Source organism: Montipora foliosa, chromosome 5 (assembly GCF_036669935.1).
Source record: "Montipora foliosa isolate CH-2021 chromosome 5, ASM3666993v2, whole genome shotgun sequence".
NCBI classification, from domain to species: domain Eukaryota; kingdom Metazoa; phylum Cnidaria; class Anthozoa; order Scleractinia; family Acroporidae; genus Montipora; species Montipora foliosa.
The window spans coordinates 2,489,122-2,504,121 of record NC_090873.1 but is presented as its reverse complement, the minus strand read 5'-3'; the positions used below and the strand labels follow the sequence as shown (position 1 = coordinate 2,504,121).

The window sequence follows — 15,000 nt, the reverse complement described above, 5'->3', positions numbered from 1 at the left end:
AGACAAATGTTCCCCCACAAGTGAAGAAAAAACTATGCTGGTGCGGAGGCCCTTATGCTTCAGGTAACACGTACACACATTTGCAAAGCCTTCATGGCATGGGCTGGAATGGAAACCCTTGAATCAAGGCCATTAAATCTGGAAATACCACCACAATCTGCAACTGTACAAGAGAAACATGAATTCCTTGAGGGGTGCATTGGCAACTTTTTTGACAAGTATGCTTTGGTAGTTCCAGATGTGAAAGGATTGTGGGAGATGGAGGAAGCCCAGCGTGTAGAGTCAGAACAGGTTTCCAACCACATGCAGTCACAAACAACTCAAAATCTGTACAGGCCAGGTAATAAGTTATTAAAACTTTACTGCTGTTCATGACAGCAAAGGGAAATATTTTTTCATTAAACAGGACTCAAGCCCGGAAACAAATACCAAAGTGGTTGCTTGCATAACCCCTCAAATACTAAAATTGTTGATATTTATATATCACACTGTAAAATCCTTCACAAGTCCACTGTTATATGGGTTATTATAATAGTATTATTGGTCGCCCTTTTTTCAAGGAGAGCCACTAGAGAAAAGGATTTCTTAAGAATTTAAGTGCTACATATTATTGGCCTGTAATATTTAACAATATTATTAAACCATGTACTGATGATTATTCTGCATCTGATTTAAGATACTACAGTTCTGCTATTAAAGCAGAGCCAGGAGTTAGTAACACAGTGTCTTCTTGTTGCTGTTGGTAAGATTGTTGATGATGACTCTGTGAGGGCAGAAGCTGCAGTTCAAGTCACAGCTGTGATGAACTCAAACAGCATCCAAAATAAACTACGGATAGGTCAACTGGTCGCATGGCCAAAAAAAGATATGGCAATCTTTCAAAGTAAAACCTGTTTTATTACACCTTGGAAAACAAAGTGAATGTAAGAATGGAATAAAAACTTCCCTTCAATTTACATACATACATACATGAAGGCTATGGCTGTACTTATTCCTATATAATGTTCTCTTCTATTTTCCTTTACTATTGATAAGGATGTCTGGTATGCCAGTGGTGGATCCACTCAAATGGTGAATGCATGAAACATGGAAATTTTCTTGTCCATAACAGCAAGAGGGAGGAACATCATCCCTAGATCCACCACTGTAAATAAGCAGTAAAGCATTAAAAAAGTTATACATTTCAAAAAAAGATGGCATCGCTGCATAGAGCACAACCTATTTCATGATGTTTGGTAACAGAACATATCCCTGCACCCCAGAGATTGAAGGCCACTGGAAATTCTAAGGGGGAAAAACTCAACACTCTAATGCTTAAACTTACATTATTTGTTTGGTTATACAATGTACATTGTTTATTATCACACAATGACACTACCTTTAATATTTACAAGGTTTATAGCTAACTACAACTTAGATTACTAACAACATTTCACTTACTGTTACAATTTAAATGTCAATTACTTATTCTCATCCTCACAATATGTAAAGAAAAAACAATTATTTAATTTCAAGGGGTAGGGCATATCAAAATATTCCAGTTTTTAATGGAAAGGATGAAGCTGAACTGGAAATTCCATGGGGTCAGGGAGGTGGGCCTTATGGATACTTTTTAAAAATCAAAATAATTTATTATATCAGTAAGTTAAATAAATGTATAATTGCAGTTAGTGTGACTACAGGCACCTTTGGAAATATGGCATCTAGCATACCTAGTTGGACATATGCAGGCCGAAAACTCTACCTAGAAATAAAATGCAAGTAAAATGAAAAACAATGTTATGTAAGAATGATTATAACAATAGATTGTGAGCAATGATAGCAGATTACACCTGAATGGAATATACCAAATTGAAATGAAGTTTTACTACTACTACTACTACTACCACTACCACTACCACTACCACTACCACTACCACTACCACTACCACTACCACTACCACTACTACCACTACCACTACCACTACCACTACCACTACCACTACCTCTACCACTACAGGTACATGTTGCTCAGCCAATAGGCCACTATCAAAATTACCAAAATACTCTTTGTTTGCCCTCCATAAGCATAATGTTTCCAGTCTCTCTTGGGACTCACAAAGGTCCCAAGAGAAAATAAAAACAAGACTTATGCAAAATTTTTGAGGGCAAACAAAGAGTATTATGTTATTTTTGAAAGTGGCCTATTGGATTTCCACGTTTTGCATTAGTATTTTCTTGAGGATCATATGGTGTAGGCTAATTTTACAGTTTTGATCGGTACATGCAAATTCTGCATGATTGCGATGATCTGAATGTGATAAAACAAAAATGATGATAACACAAACATTGTCCCCCTTTACTTTAATAATGTGTAACTTTTTCACAAATTTCACCACAAAATTGAGGGTGGGGCAAGACTAAAGTGAAGATAAACCGTAAGCAAAGCCTTACAATAGATTATACCGAAGTAACTAGAAAGAAATAAAGGCAAGAGTTAAATACTTGCCACTCTACAATGAGATGTGCTTCATCAATCACGATAGCTCACATATGGCGTCTCACTTCTTCGCAATCCAATAACTTACGCAATTTTCCAAGAAATACCTTCGCGTAGCCATAAATTATTCTATACTTCGATTGCTTGATTTCGTTAATTTCAACATCACTTAACAACTCAGTATTCCGAACCACTAAACTTCTAACTTGCATATCGTTCAGCTTGACTGTTTGATCTCTCATCAAGGCGTTTAAAGGAGAAACAACCAAAATAAAAGATTTCTTTGCTCCAAGCCACGAGTCAAAAAAAAAGGGCAACAACTGAAAAATCAATGACTTGCCAAAGCCTGTCGGCAAAATAATTAAAGTGTCTTTCCCTAAAAAAACAATGTTCCTTATCGCCTCTTTCTGTTGTACACGTAGGGAAACATTTTCCATATTGAGACCCCTTAAGGGCCGTCACAAGGATTCCTCGAATCCTGCCTCGACAACCGCCATGTATAGAAACAGTGTAAACTATGGGGCGCCAAATGTATTTTTATTATTTAGAGTGGTTATTTGTATATAACCAAAACAAGTATGGTTATATGTAAATAACCACATTGCAGTTTGGTTATTTCTAAATAACCTAAAGGAGACATTGGTTATTTAACAAGTAACCAAAAAATGAGTGTGGTTGTTTGCTAAATAACCAAACCTGAAAATTGGTTATTTGCTAAATAACCAAACTGAAAATTGGTTATTTGCTAAATAACCAAAACTGAAAATTGGTTATTCGCTAAATAACCAAAACTGAAAATTGGTTATTTGCTAAATAACCAAAATCGAAAAAATGGTTATTTGGTTATTTTTTAGAGATAACCAAAACTTGATTTTTTTTTACAGTGACTGCAAATTGCAAATTGGTTATTTAGCACAAAATGGCTAGTACTTAAACACGGAATGTCGGAATGATGGAATGCCGGAACGGTGGAATACTTAAACACGGAACGCCGGAATACTTAAACACGAAACGCCGGAATACTTAAACATGGAAAGCCGGAATACTTAAAAAAAGAACGCAAGAATACTTAAACACGGAACAGTTGTGAAAATTCTGACAATTGGAACACATGGTTCCCCCCCCCCCCCCCCACCCCACCCCCACAAGTTTTCGGGGCAAAAAATTAAAGTACAAAACAATGGTGAAATATGAACTCTTTTATTGTCGTAAAAAAGGTTGCTGTTATTCATCGTGGTGAAGTACAATAATAAAGTATTCTCGTTTGTTTCACGATGTGGTCACTTGTGATGTAGATTGCGCCGTTTCGACTGCATACTGCTAGTCTCCATAAGGCGATGATGTCGATTGGTTACGCGTCACCTTTTAAACAGGATGCTCCGCTCTGATTGGTTGGTTTTCAGCAGTTGTGATTAGGATCTGAGAACCTAGGATCTGGAAACGCTACGTTGACGACACTTTCACCATCCTGGATCGCGGAAACGTTGATAGCTTCTTACAGCATCTGAACAACCAGCATGAAGGGGTAGTTTCTGAAGAAACTGTGGTGCTGCGTCGGTGGGGAAGTAGTATACAAAAATTTGGTTTTATCAACGGAGTTGATAATGTAAATTGGCCACCGTACAGACATTCTAAAAGCTAAATTAGAATCTCTGTACGGTGGCCAATTTACATTATCAACTCCGTTGATAAAACCAAATTTTTTTGAACAACCAGCAGCCTTGCATTTGCTTCACCATGGAGACAGAGAACGACTACAAACTCGCTTTCCTTGACACTGCAGTTTCAAAAGAACCGGATGGCCGCCTCACCACCAGCGTGTACAGGAAGCTTACGCACACTGATCCGTACTTAGCGTATGATTCCCGCCACCCGCAATCAGTAAAACGCGGTATTGTCAAGTGCCTCTACGAGCGCGCCAAACGTCTCGTAACAAAACCTTCTGTTATCTCCAAGGAGAAGAAACACCTGTCTTCTGTTCCTGTCTCTAATGGTTACCTCTTTCTTTCTTGCAGAAAATCACCAAGACCAGGAAACCGAGTAGCAGTGCTGAGCCCACGATCGAGTGGGCCACTGCGGTTTTACCCTATGTCAAAGGCCTATCCCAACAACTTCGCCGCTGCCAGCAGCAACAAGGCATACGCGCTGTTTTCAAGTCGGAGACTACATTACGATCACATCTAGTACGAACGAAAGAGCTGTAAGTAAAGTTTATTGATCGTGACCCTCATTGGTACACACGCAGGGTCAAAGAGACGATTCACTTAAGACCTCACCCTACGACAGCCGTCCACCAAAGAAAGAACACGCCGAAGCAGCTAGGATCGAAACACACCAATCACAGCTGCTGAAAACCAACCAATCACATCGGAGCATCCTGTTTAAAAGGTGACGCGTAACCATTCGACATCATCGCCTTATGGAGACTAGCAGTATGCAGTCGAAACGGCGCGATCTACATCACAAGTGACCACATCGTGAAACAAATGAGAATACTTTATTATTATTGTACTTCCCCACGATGAATAACAGCAACCTCTTTTACGACAATAAAAGGGTTCATATTTCACCATTATTTTGTACTTTAATTTTTTGCCCCGAACACTTGTGGGGGGAACCATGTGTTCCAATTGTCAGAATTTTCACAACTGTTCCGTGTTTAAGTATTCTTGCGTTCTTTTTTTAAGTATTCCGGCGTTCCGTGTTTAAATATTCCGCCGTTCCGGCATTCCATCATTCCGGCATTCCGTGTTTAAGTACTGGCCATTTTGTGCTAAATAACCAATTTCCAATTTGCAGTCACTGGAAAAAAAAATCAAGTTTTGGTTATCTCTAAAGAATAACCAAATAACCATTTTTTCGATTTTGTTTATTTAGCAAATAACCACTTTGCAGTTTTGGTTATTTAGCAAATAACCAATTTTCAGTTTTGGTTATTTGGCAAATAACCAATTTTCAGGTTTGGTTATTTAGCAAATAACCACACTCATTTCTTGGTTACTTGTTAAATAACCAATGTCTCCTTTTGGTTATTTAGAAATAAGCAAACTGCAATGTGGTTATTTACATATAACCATACTTGTTTTGGTTATATACAAATAACCACTCTAAATAATAAAAATACATTTGGCGCCCCATAGTAAACATCACGACTGCATACATGAATACCGGAAGTCCGATAGAATCTAGGACTCGAAAATCCCATGTCTCCAGAGCCCTTCGTTTTCTCGTGCCAAGGCCCCGCCGATTAAGAGAAACGAAAAGGGCGATGGGACGAGAATGTTGTCTATTGTGCTCGAGAGGTTTTTTCTCCGGGTACTCCGGATTTGCCCTTACAGCAAAAACCAACATTTGATATCAAATGTTTTGATCTGATTAGACTTCCTGTCAGCCCAGTTAGTAGAGCACTTGTGCTCGCATAGAACATTTGAACACTGAGAGCTTGAAGATCTACGACGGGGAGGTCAATGAAAAGGTCACCTCAAAATGTAGGTTTGCACTATCGTAAGTTTTTTGCAATTATTCCATCTCGTTCGTGCTCTACAATGTGGGCGAAGTTTCCTGAGCGGTTTCAGAGTAAAAACAGATAATGAAAGACTCACATTTGTACGCTCGCATTGTAGTCAAAACCGCAAATTTGGTGACTTCACGTCGTTGTACGCGACGGCAACGAAAACGTCACAAATTATACATAATTAATGAGCAAAAACAATAGCTTTGCACGCTCTGCACGTGCATTTTTCATTTTTGTACATTTCTTTCACGTTTTCTGCAAATCTACGACGTGAAATTACCAATTCTCAAGTTTTTCAGAGAACGTGAACACAAGGCAGTAAATTTGAATTTTCTGTCGTAGCTTCAACACCGCACCTCCTAATTCAGTTCCTGGAAAGTTACACTAGCTTTTAGAAGTTAGACAAGCCAACATAATGACGAAAAAGATTAATTAACCTAAGTTGCAATTTTAAATGACGTTTTCGTTGCCGTCGCGTCGCAGATCTTAAACTACGTATTAGGGAGTTTAAGAAACCACCACGGCTATGGCGACGAAAGCGTCACTTCAAACTACTAGTTTGAGCTATTTTAAGGGTGCGTTCGATTGATCCTATTCCAGAATAAGAATACGCGGAGTGATGATTTAAAACGGTATGTCTGGCGTTTTGAAGCAACAAGGATGATAAAGATATGTTTAAAATAGCATTTTAGCAGGTGTTTGACAATTTTTAATGTGAATCTCCTCAAAATCGAAAGATTGCTAACTTCTCTTCCATTCTCTATTTTCGAATTCCCCATAATACACTTTGTTTCCCCCCCAAATTTTGCATAAACCATTGTTTTCAAATACTCTTGGGAATATGCAGTGTCCCCAAGAGCATTTGAAAACAATAGTTTATGCAAAATTCACCACGGTCCTGGGTCCAAATTACTGCTAGTTCTGCGAAGTTTAGGTGGCCAACCTCGTTCCCAGGGCTTTTCAGAGAAACCCTGGGAACGAGGTCGTTAGGTGGTTTGCACGGTACAGAAAAGCGAAATCTTGGGTAGCAATGGTGGCATTTTTTTGCTTTGGCTGGGGAGATTTATATTGGGAACCATAAACTAGTTGAGTTTAGATGCACTTTGAAGAGTACGGTAGAATGTTCCTTGTCCATACACCTTATTCCAAAATGGCCCCCATTTAAATATTCTTTTATTTTTGTTTTTTGTTCAAATTAGCCCTTGATGCCTCGTTCTTAAGCTTAAAATTCAAAAGAATATTTTATCTTGAACGAGGCAACAAGGGCCAATTTGTATCCGCATAAATCAGGGGCCATTTTGGAATAAGGTGTATTAGAATAGACCAATTTTCTCTTGGCCCTGGGGAATAAACTCATACAAATCCTTATATTTATTCCCCAGAGCCTCGAAATGATGTCTTTTGTTTTGAACTGAATTTTAATATATGGAAATTGGTGTACTCTCTTCACTTAAGTCAGGATAAGCGATTTCTTCTGCCGTTAATTTATTGTAGCAGACTGTACTGACTTTTTAATTTTCTCTTCAGATTCGCCGGATGGTGGGGACATGATAGAAAAAGCCGATTTGAAATGGAGCATGGTGAGCTTTCTTTGAATTCTTTCCATAGTGATTGTACATGTTAAGTTGATGGAAGTCACAGCTGTGGAACGTTCTTCAGACTAAGTGCTGAGTTTATTTATGCATGCCTTCGTTTTTTGTTCTGAAAAGGTTACCTCGAGCTTTTGAATTTTTTTCTTGCAGAATTCAAGCCAATTCCTGGGGCAGCTGGCTTTCAGTGGTCCAACCCTCCGTTATTACCAACGATGTCTTTGCTTTGTGCCTTAAACGTAAGCTTTTTTTTGTAAGTTGTGAATCGGTTGCTTTGCATTTCAACTCACCCATGGGATGTATGGATGCGTTGTTGTGAATAGTGGGATTTTGGCGTGAACAGAAGCCTGCGTAGACGTAAACGGAAGTGACGCCAGACAATAAGGGGTGTCGGTACTCCTTGAAACTACCTTCAGTGCATTATTCCAACAGTCGTCTCCAAACTCTGTGTAAAGGACGTTCTTCGAGTTCACTTAACCCATTTGCAAGCAACATCAAGTGCGAATCATTTAATTCGACTTTTTGATATGGAAAAAAGAGGGGGAGTTGCAGCACTTGTAAGCTGGCAATTATTAGATATTGTAACAGACGCCTTTGATCAAGTAGCTTCCCTAGTGCGTTAACATTCTTGTTTATAGTTTCTTTTTCGTGTTAACTACTTTTTAGGTGTTTGCTAAGACATCGATGAAACAATTGAGAACGAAGTCGAAACTCTTAACAGGTAAGCGTAGTCCATTGAGTTGTCGTGCGGGATGACCTGGGTTTATCTCCGGCCATATCAACATTCAAGGCCTTTAAACAAGTGGGGGGGGGGGAGGGGGGGGAGAGGGGGGGAGATAGTGCTGCCTAAGCATAGTGCTGCCTAAGCCTGCCTTCGTAATCACTTCTTCAAATGCTTGGATGTTTAACTCTTATCGTTCAAGCACTGTGAACTGAAGGCAGGCCCCGTGTTACAACCCTGGTTTGTTAAATTCTGTTGAATGTTAAAGAATCGACACACTATTGGCATAGGACAGGGCACGGAGATAGCGGAATTGTTTGTTGTCCCAGGCAGTAAACTGAATGTGCCCGGTTTGGCAATGATGTATCAAAAAGGCTTAAAGTGTATGACGCAAAGAAATAAAAAGTCTTCCACTCATATTTGCCCTGGCACTTTCTTAGAACTCTAAATTGTCTTTCTTTCAAAAGGTTTAGAGTTTTAAAAAAGTGCCAGGGGAAATTTGAGTGTTTAGTTTTCGAAATGTCTTTCATCAAGAACCTAAAGCCTAATTGAAATATCCAGACGGACCAAAGTGGCAAACCCTTTTGTTTAATTTTTGTCGTTTTCTTTTCGTATACGTTACACGTTTTTTAGTCACCCATTGTTCTTAGCAAACTTTTTAAAGTTCCCCTGTGACCAAAAAATCAATTCATATTTTTCTTTGGATTTCAAAACTATGTTAACAAAACACTAAGTGACCCACGTTTTAAGCCTTGATTTCAAAAAGACACCTCTTTATTTTAACTGGAATTTTCCTATTTAATGGTCTGCCATTACTAACATTATGTTCTTGAGAGAGCTGGATCGAGGAGAAAATGACGTTAAAGGCTCACTAGTTTAAGAATGCAATACGTGTGTACGCTGCAAAATTAATATGCAGCACGGGGGTTTTAAGCTTTCAGACTTTTAAACTCACGCTTTGCATATATAATAAGCTGCGTTCACATGCTGAAATTTTAAGCTAGTGAGCCTCTGACGTCACGTTTCCCTGGATCCAACCGTCTGAGTTCCAATCGGTCAGTTTTGAACGTGAGTAATGGCGGATCGTGAAATCCAAAACTTACACTCAAAGTAGGCGGCCTTTGGATAAAAATCAAAGCTCAAAATTTTGCCAGTCAGGTGTTAAGCAAACACACTTTCAAAATCTGAAGGAAAAAAGGAAGTGGTTTTTTTTTATCACGGGGGCACTTTAATCGTAAAATGTTTTTAAGAAATATTTTATCCCTTTTCTGTAGTTAATTGCTTTTCCAAATCACTTCTTCTTCGTAAACATTATTTCCCTCGGTTTAAAGGTATTCTTTGGTAAAAGTGGATTTGTTTTGTGTGCTTCTGTGATTTGTGTTATTGGCGCTGAAGAGAACCTAAGAGGAGGAAGATTTATGTATGCTTATATTTCTTTCACTTTTTAATTTTCATTCCTTTTCTTGAATCTTCTAAACGTTTCTCTTTCAGCGTATCTAGAGCTTCTCCTTTTGTACCATTTCGGTAATCCAGACAACGAGGGTGAAATACTCACAAAAAGACAGCAACTCCAGAACGGGAAATCACCAAGAAATAACATTCATGTATCCATAGTAACGCCAATCAACCCATCGGAGCGCGGCTGTCAGCTTTCGGTCAAATTTTCGATGCCAATCAAATCTGTTCATGATGAGCTTGAGAAACGAGGTGTAGTGGTGAGTCGTTTTTTGTCCAGGCACGGTAAAGGGAAAAGTACACCTTATTTAACGTCGGTAATTCCTTTACCCTCTAGAGCGAGGGTATTCTCCAAGGAAGCCGACGGTGTGCTCATTTATTTCGAGGAGAAACCGTCAAATGTATATTTAACAGTAGACCTTATTCACGATGACCGCCATGTTGGATTTGCTATCATCATGCAAATTAGCTACACACTTCTTAGGGGGCAAACAACACAAGTTCGAGAGGTTATAACGAACACCTTAGCCACACAGATGATTTGTTTCACGTTCATTGAATGTTTATCACCTAAGCAGTAAAATACAATCATTACACAAGTTACTTCGACGTTTTTTTAAGTGAAAAATGAGCAGATAACGAAGCAAAAAGTCAAAATGTCAAATAAATACTAAAATGGACTTTTTGCAATGTTATTTCAATATTTCGTTGAGGCGATTTTTCAATGTTTTCCCCCAGCATAACGCATGGCTAATTTGCATGACAATATGAAAACCAACATGGCGGCTATTGTGAATAAGGCCTATTATTAAAAACTGGATCATTGGATAATGCGATTGGAGAGTTTTGATTGTTTAAGCCATCATGGGTTATGAGCCATTATAGTTTGGTTTTACGAGACATCTGGTTTGTCGCTTGTACTGGGCAAACCTGCCCAGAGGGAAGGAGCACGAACAGGACTCGAGGTCCTATGCGAGGTGCTCCACCCTACCCTATCCAGACCAGAAAGACCAGACCACAACACCGGGAACTACATGTCCTACATGGCCTACCATGATCTACAAACACGGCAAGCATATGCGTGATTTTTTGGGCCTTTTTATTTTTATTTTAGTCTAGTTTTCTATATTGTGGGGGCGTTTTTAATAAAACAATTATTCCACTCGCACTTGTTGGATATGAGATGATTATAGCCAACTCGGCGCTACGCGCCTCGTTGGCTATCTATCATCTCATATCCAACGCGCGCTCATGGAATAATTGTTAAATATCCTGCGAAATCGCGCGAAATATCGCCCTATGTCCACATATGGTCATAACGCGCTCAATATTTTTTGTGCGTACTCAACGTATATCCTGCGATATACGTAATTTTGTGTGTCGCGAAGAAAAATGGTAGTTTATCCAGCTTTTTTTTTCCAATAAACGTAGAAAATTGTGCTTTATCATCAATTTGTTGAATAATAGAACATTTATCCTGCTCATTCTTGCGGAGTATCGCCTGATTTTAGCCACTTGGCCTACGGCCTCTTCGGCTAAGTATCAGGCGATATTCCGCGCGATTTTGCAGGATAATTGTTAAATATATGTCAGCAGTAAAAAAAGTGAGGTTCGGTCCGTAAAAACGCCTTTTGGTCTTTTATCAGAAGAGTTTGAGAATTCTTTCATAATTCTTTTCCTATTAAATTTCTTTCAGGTTGACACACGTGAACCCGACGTGATCAGAATTGCTCCTGCACCGCTGTACAACAGTTTCATGGACGTTTATCGGTTTGTTACCATATTAGGAGAGGCCATCGATGCTTTGGAATGTGAGTCAGAGAAGTAGAGAATGTTGTGTCTAATTATCATCTATCGAGGACTCAGACCTGAAATGACTTTGGGAAAGAAACTGGAATTTTTTAGGTTGGTTATAAAATCTGTCACAGGATCATCTCGATTGTGTTGCTGCACCAAACATTTTGTCACAACGGGTTTATGTACGGGTTTATTACTTATTGCGTAACGCACTCACCAAATTACTGTATTCTACGGGTTGGACCGGAGCAGTACAATTGCTCTCAATAAAGTTACTATGGCAGCTACGGAAAGGGATTGCAGACTCACTAATTCACACTAACACAAATTTCACGCTTGCAGATCGAAGATAGAAAACTAACATTTTTTACGGTCAAGCGGGAGATTACGAAACCGGCCCATGAAAGACAATAATTGAGTAAATTCAGCAGATTCTACCCTACCGTCTTTGTTCTCTTTAATTTATAAGTGTCAAGTGTAGAGCGGTTTTCAAATGAGTGTCGTAAAACCAAAACCAAAGTAATTACTTCGGCCAATCAAAAAGGACGGAGACAATCCAGTAAACGAATCAAAACTCGAAGTAATTACACGTAGCCGACTCAAAGCGCGGGAAAATGTGCACGCGCAAGCCACGACTGGTTTTGGTTTCAGTTCTGATTGGTTGAAAAAGTGGCGCGAGAACTTTGAACCAATCATGAGTGAAGTAATGCAAAACCAAAGTAATTCACTAATTACTTTCGACACTCAATTGAAAACCGCTCTATCTAGAGCTGTGCTACTAATTGGGAATACTGTACAGAAATCAAATCAAATCAAATTCGTTTGAATTCTCGTCTACTCGTAGTGAAACCCAGCAGTTCGACCACCAATATCGTCGGATAGTTTCAATTACGTACTTGTCACGTGATGATTACGTGTCCACAGGAGTGAAGGCTCCGTGTTGTCGTGCTTCAATTGGACTGTGGTATCTGCTGGTAGTCGCTGACGGGGATGTAGTTTTTGGTTTTTCATTGAACTCGTGGACGTCGCTATTTACGGCGTTATTTGTCCACGCATTAGTGGATTGAGGCCAGTCTGCTACGCGATTGGATGAAAGGCCATTCATCATCCACCTTTGTGTCTTGCGTTTGAATTCAGCTCGCACATCTGTGCTTCTTAGAACGTGAAGTACAAAGATGAAAAATCCCTGAGAGAAAGAATCGTCAGAAAGTACTTCCAAGGGATTCAAGATCGTGTTTTGAGTATCAAATTTTTGTAAAACAAGAGGGTCTTGTAAAAGAATCAGAGAATAGAACGACTTTTAACAATTTGAGTCTAGGCCTAAAGAAGTCGGTGGAGTCAAGTGTAAAATAGAAGAAAGACCTAAGGATAATGAACGAAGCTAATTGAAGAAAATTAAGTCCTTTTTAACATTATGTAAGTAGAAATATCAGCATGCCCTAAATGTGCAAATATATGTTAAACCTTTTATCTCGAGGCCGCACAGTCGACGGAAACTCTTTGAAGCAGTCTTTCGTTTTTAATCTAATGTTCAGCCGTAAAATTTCAGGTTCATAGATAGAACCTCTATGTGCAAGCAATTCCTTCATGTATCTTGTGTTAAATCTGGGTACAAGATACTTCGACAACTACAGCTTCAAGATTTCTGCATATTGAACTGAATGTACACTAACAACTGGACTACAAGTGTAGTCACCACAAGTGAATCATATATTTGCACCTTCAAGAAGAATAACAACATAAACAACAACAAGGTACCTGTAAGGAGTTGAGAATGGTGAAGATGTATTGAAACACAAGACTTGCGTTTGTCACGCTCAGAACTCCAAAAACCCAGGTCAATCCAAGGAGAGGAAAAAGAACAACACAGGTCTTGACACTTTGTCCCAGTCTTTCTACGTCGGATTTTTTGTTGCTTTGCATCTTCAGGATTTCATGGATTACAAGGCTAAGGAGCACCATATTTATCTAAAGAACATTATTACAGATATTTGATGAAATTGTAAAGGCAAACGAAGCTCGAGGTCTTAGACAGGGTGATTCCTTTTCTCGTATCTCACCCCCCCCCCCCCCCCTCCCCGACCCCCTTAGAATGGTGGGTTTAGTTTGTATCGAGGGGTTCGGAATTTTTCGGTTCAAAATAGCCGACAAAATTTGAACCGTGCGGGTACCGACAAGTCTGTTGACCAAAACATAAGGGATAAGGATTTCTGGCATTCCTAAAGGTGGGACGTCGATAAAAATCAAAGTGCTTTCTCTGACACGTTTACCTATTTACAGCTGAAAACATAACGTAACATGTAAAGATATCCCTAGAGAGAATGTGATGAATTGAATTTTACAAGAGCCACACCGAGGAATAAAATCAGTGTAAATTAATTTGAACGTTAATTTCAGTTAGGGAAGATTTTAACACCCAGGAAGAAACCTCTCAGAGAATAGTGTAGAGCAAACAATCTTAGCTGAGGGAGCTTTCTTGTTCAAGTTAATTATTGTACGAGGACGAAATGGACATCTTACCACACAAATGACAAGAACAGGTGCCACGAAGGTCCAAATAATCTGATTTTTGACGGAAACCCAGCAGCTGAATGTAAACATAAAAGAACAGTAACAGGAGTTACTTTGTGCTCCGAAAAAAGAGACATTTTGATGAGACCTTGAACTGACTGCTTCTGTGGTTAAGGATCATCAATTTTTCGCAGATTACTTCGCGCTGAAGAGAATGAAAGAAAAATTGTTTTCAGTTGACTCCACTCTCCAAGTTCGAGGGATTTGCTTTGCCGTTCATCGACGTCATTTATCTTGGCTGAGGCAGATTTGAAACATACAAGGAGTTCGATCTCGCAATTTTGTCCCGTCCTGCAGGTTCGAAACCCCCGGCCCCCGCCCCGGCCTTCCGTACGGCATTCAAGCTTAGCAGGAAAGCTTGCGCCGACGGTCACCTCCAATTGATGGTGTTTTCTGTTCAACACCAAGAACTCCATGACCTATAGGCTAATCAGGCTTTTTAGAAAATCGGTTGTGTTGTACTGCTTTACAAAAGGATGAAAAAGACAGTAAGAAAGGGTCAACGTGGTTCCTTTCTGCTTCAGTTTACTTACAATGCGCCATTTACGTAGCTGTGTATACCGCCGTCTTGGCCAGAGGCAAATGCAATTGATAGCGCCACTATTCCAGCAGGAACGCCTTTGATGAGAAAAAAAACCAAGGCATTGAAAATGAATGAAACGAAGTCGAATTATGTAGCTTTTGGTGAACATTTCGGCTGTTTTCCAGTTTGGTTTGGTTTTACCGGCAGTTAGTGCCTCTGATGATATAACTACAGTCACGTAGATCAGACCGTAATAAAGAGAACTCTGTGTCGTCGTGTTCTCGCACATCCCGCAAAGTTAATGAACAAGGGATGCCCGACAATTTATCAGTCCTTTTTTTTCCGAAAAGA

The 15,000-nt window shown here is 39.4% G+C and overlaps 2 protein-coding genes across 9 annotated transcripts in view; one reads left to right on the top strand and one right to left on the bottom strand.

The window, feature by feature from the left end:
* The window catches only part of LOC138003363 (kynureninase-like), a 35,452-nt gene extending 23,604 nt beyond the window's left edge, over positions 1–11,848 (top strand). For 5 of the 7 annotated variants that reach the window (XR_011123509.1, XR_011123510.1, XM_068849397.1 and 2 more), the window contains 5 exons: positions 7,521–7,573; positions 7,736–7,821; positions 8,249–8,303; positions 9,795–10,018; positions 11,455–11,848. Coding sequence is in view for 5 of the 7 variants with exons in the window: in XM_068849397.1 (XP_068705498.1) it covers positions 7,564–7,573; positions 7,736–7,821; positions 8,249–8,303; positions 9,795–10,018; positions 11,455–11,586 (507 nt within the window). In the remaining 2 variants the exon portion in view is untranslated. Of the gene's footprint in view, positions 1–5,671; positions 5,968–7,520; positions 7,574–7,735; positions 7,822–8,248; positions 8,304–9,794; positions 10,019–11,454 lie in introns of those variants that run through there. The other 2 variants (XM_068849398.1, XM_068849399.1) reach the window with 2 other exon arrangements.
* LOC138003356 (adhesion G protein-coupled receptor L3-like) overlaps positions 1–15,000 on the bottom strand; it is a 104,092-nt gene that overhangs the window by 49,319 nt on the left and 39,773 nt on the right. The window contains exons 19-22 of one of the 2 annotated variants that reach the window (XM_068849380.1): positions 14,660–14,744; positions 14,076–14,142; positions 13,314–13,523; positions 11,987–12,741 (exon numbers count right to left, since the gene is read on the bottom strand). The exons of the other annotated variant lie outside the window; for it this stretch is intronic. Coding sequence (XP_068705481.1) covers positions 12,466–12,741; positions 13,314–13,523; positions 14,076–14,142; positions 14,660–14,744 — 638 coding nt within the window. The 3' untranslated portion in view covers positions 11,987–12,465. Of the gene's footprint in view, positions 1–11,986; positions 12,742–13,313; positions 13,524–14,075; positions 14,143–14,659; positions 14,745–15,000 lie in introns of those variants that run through there. 2 annotated transcript variants of the gene reach the window in all.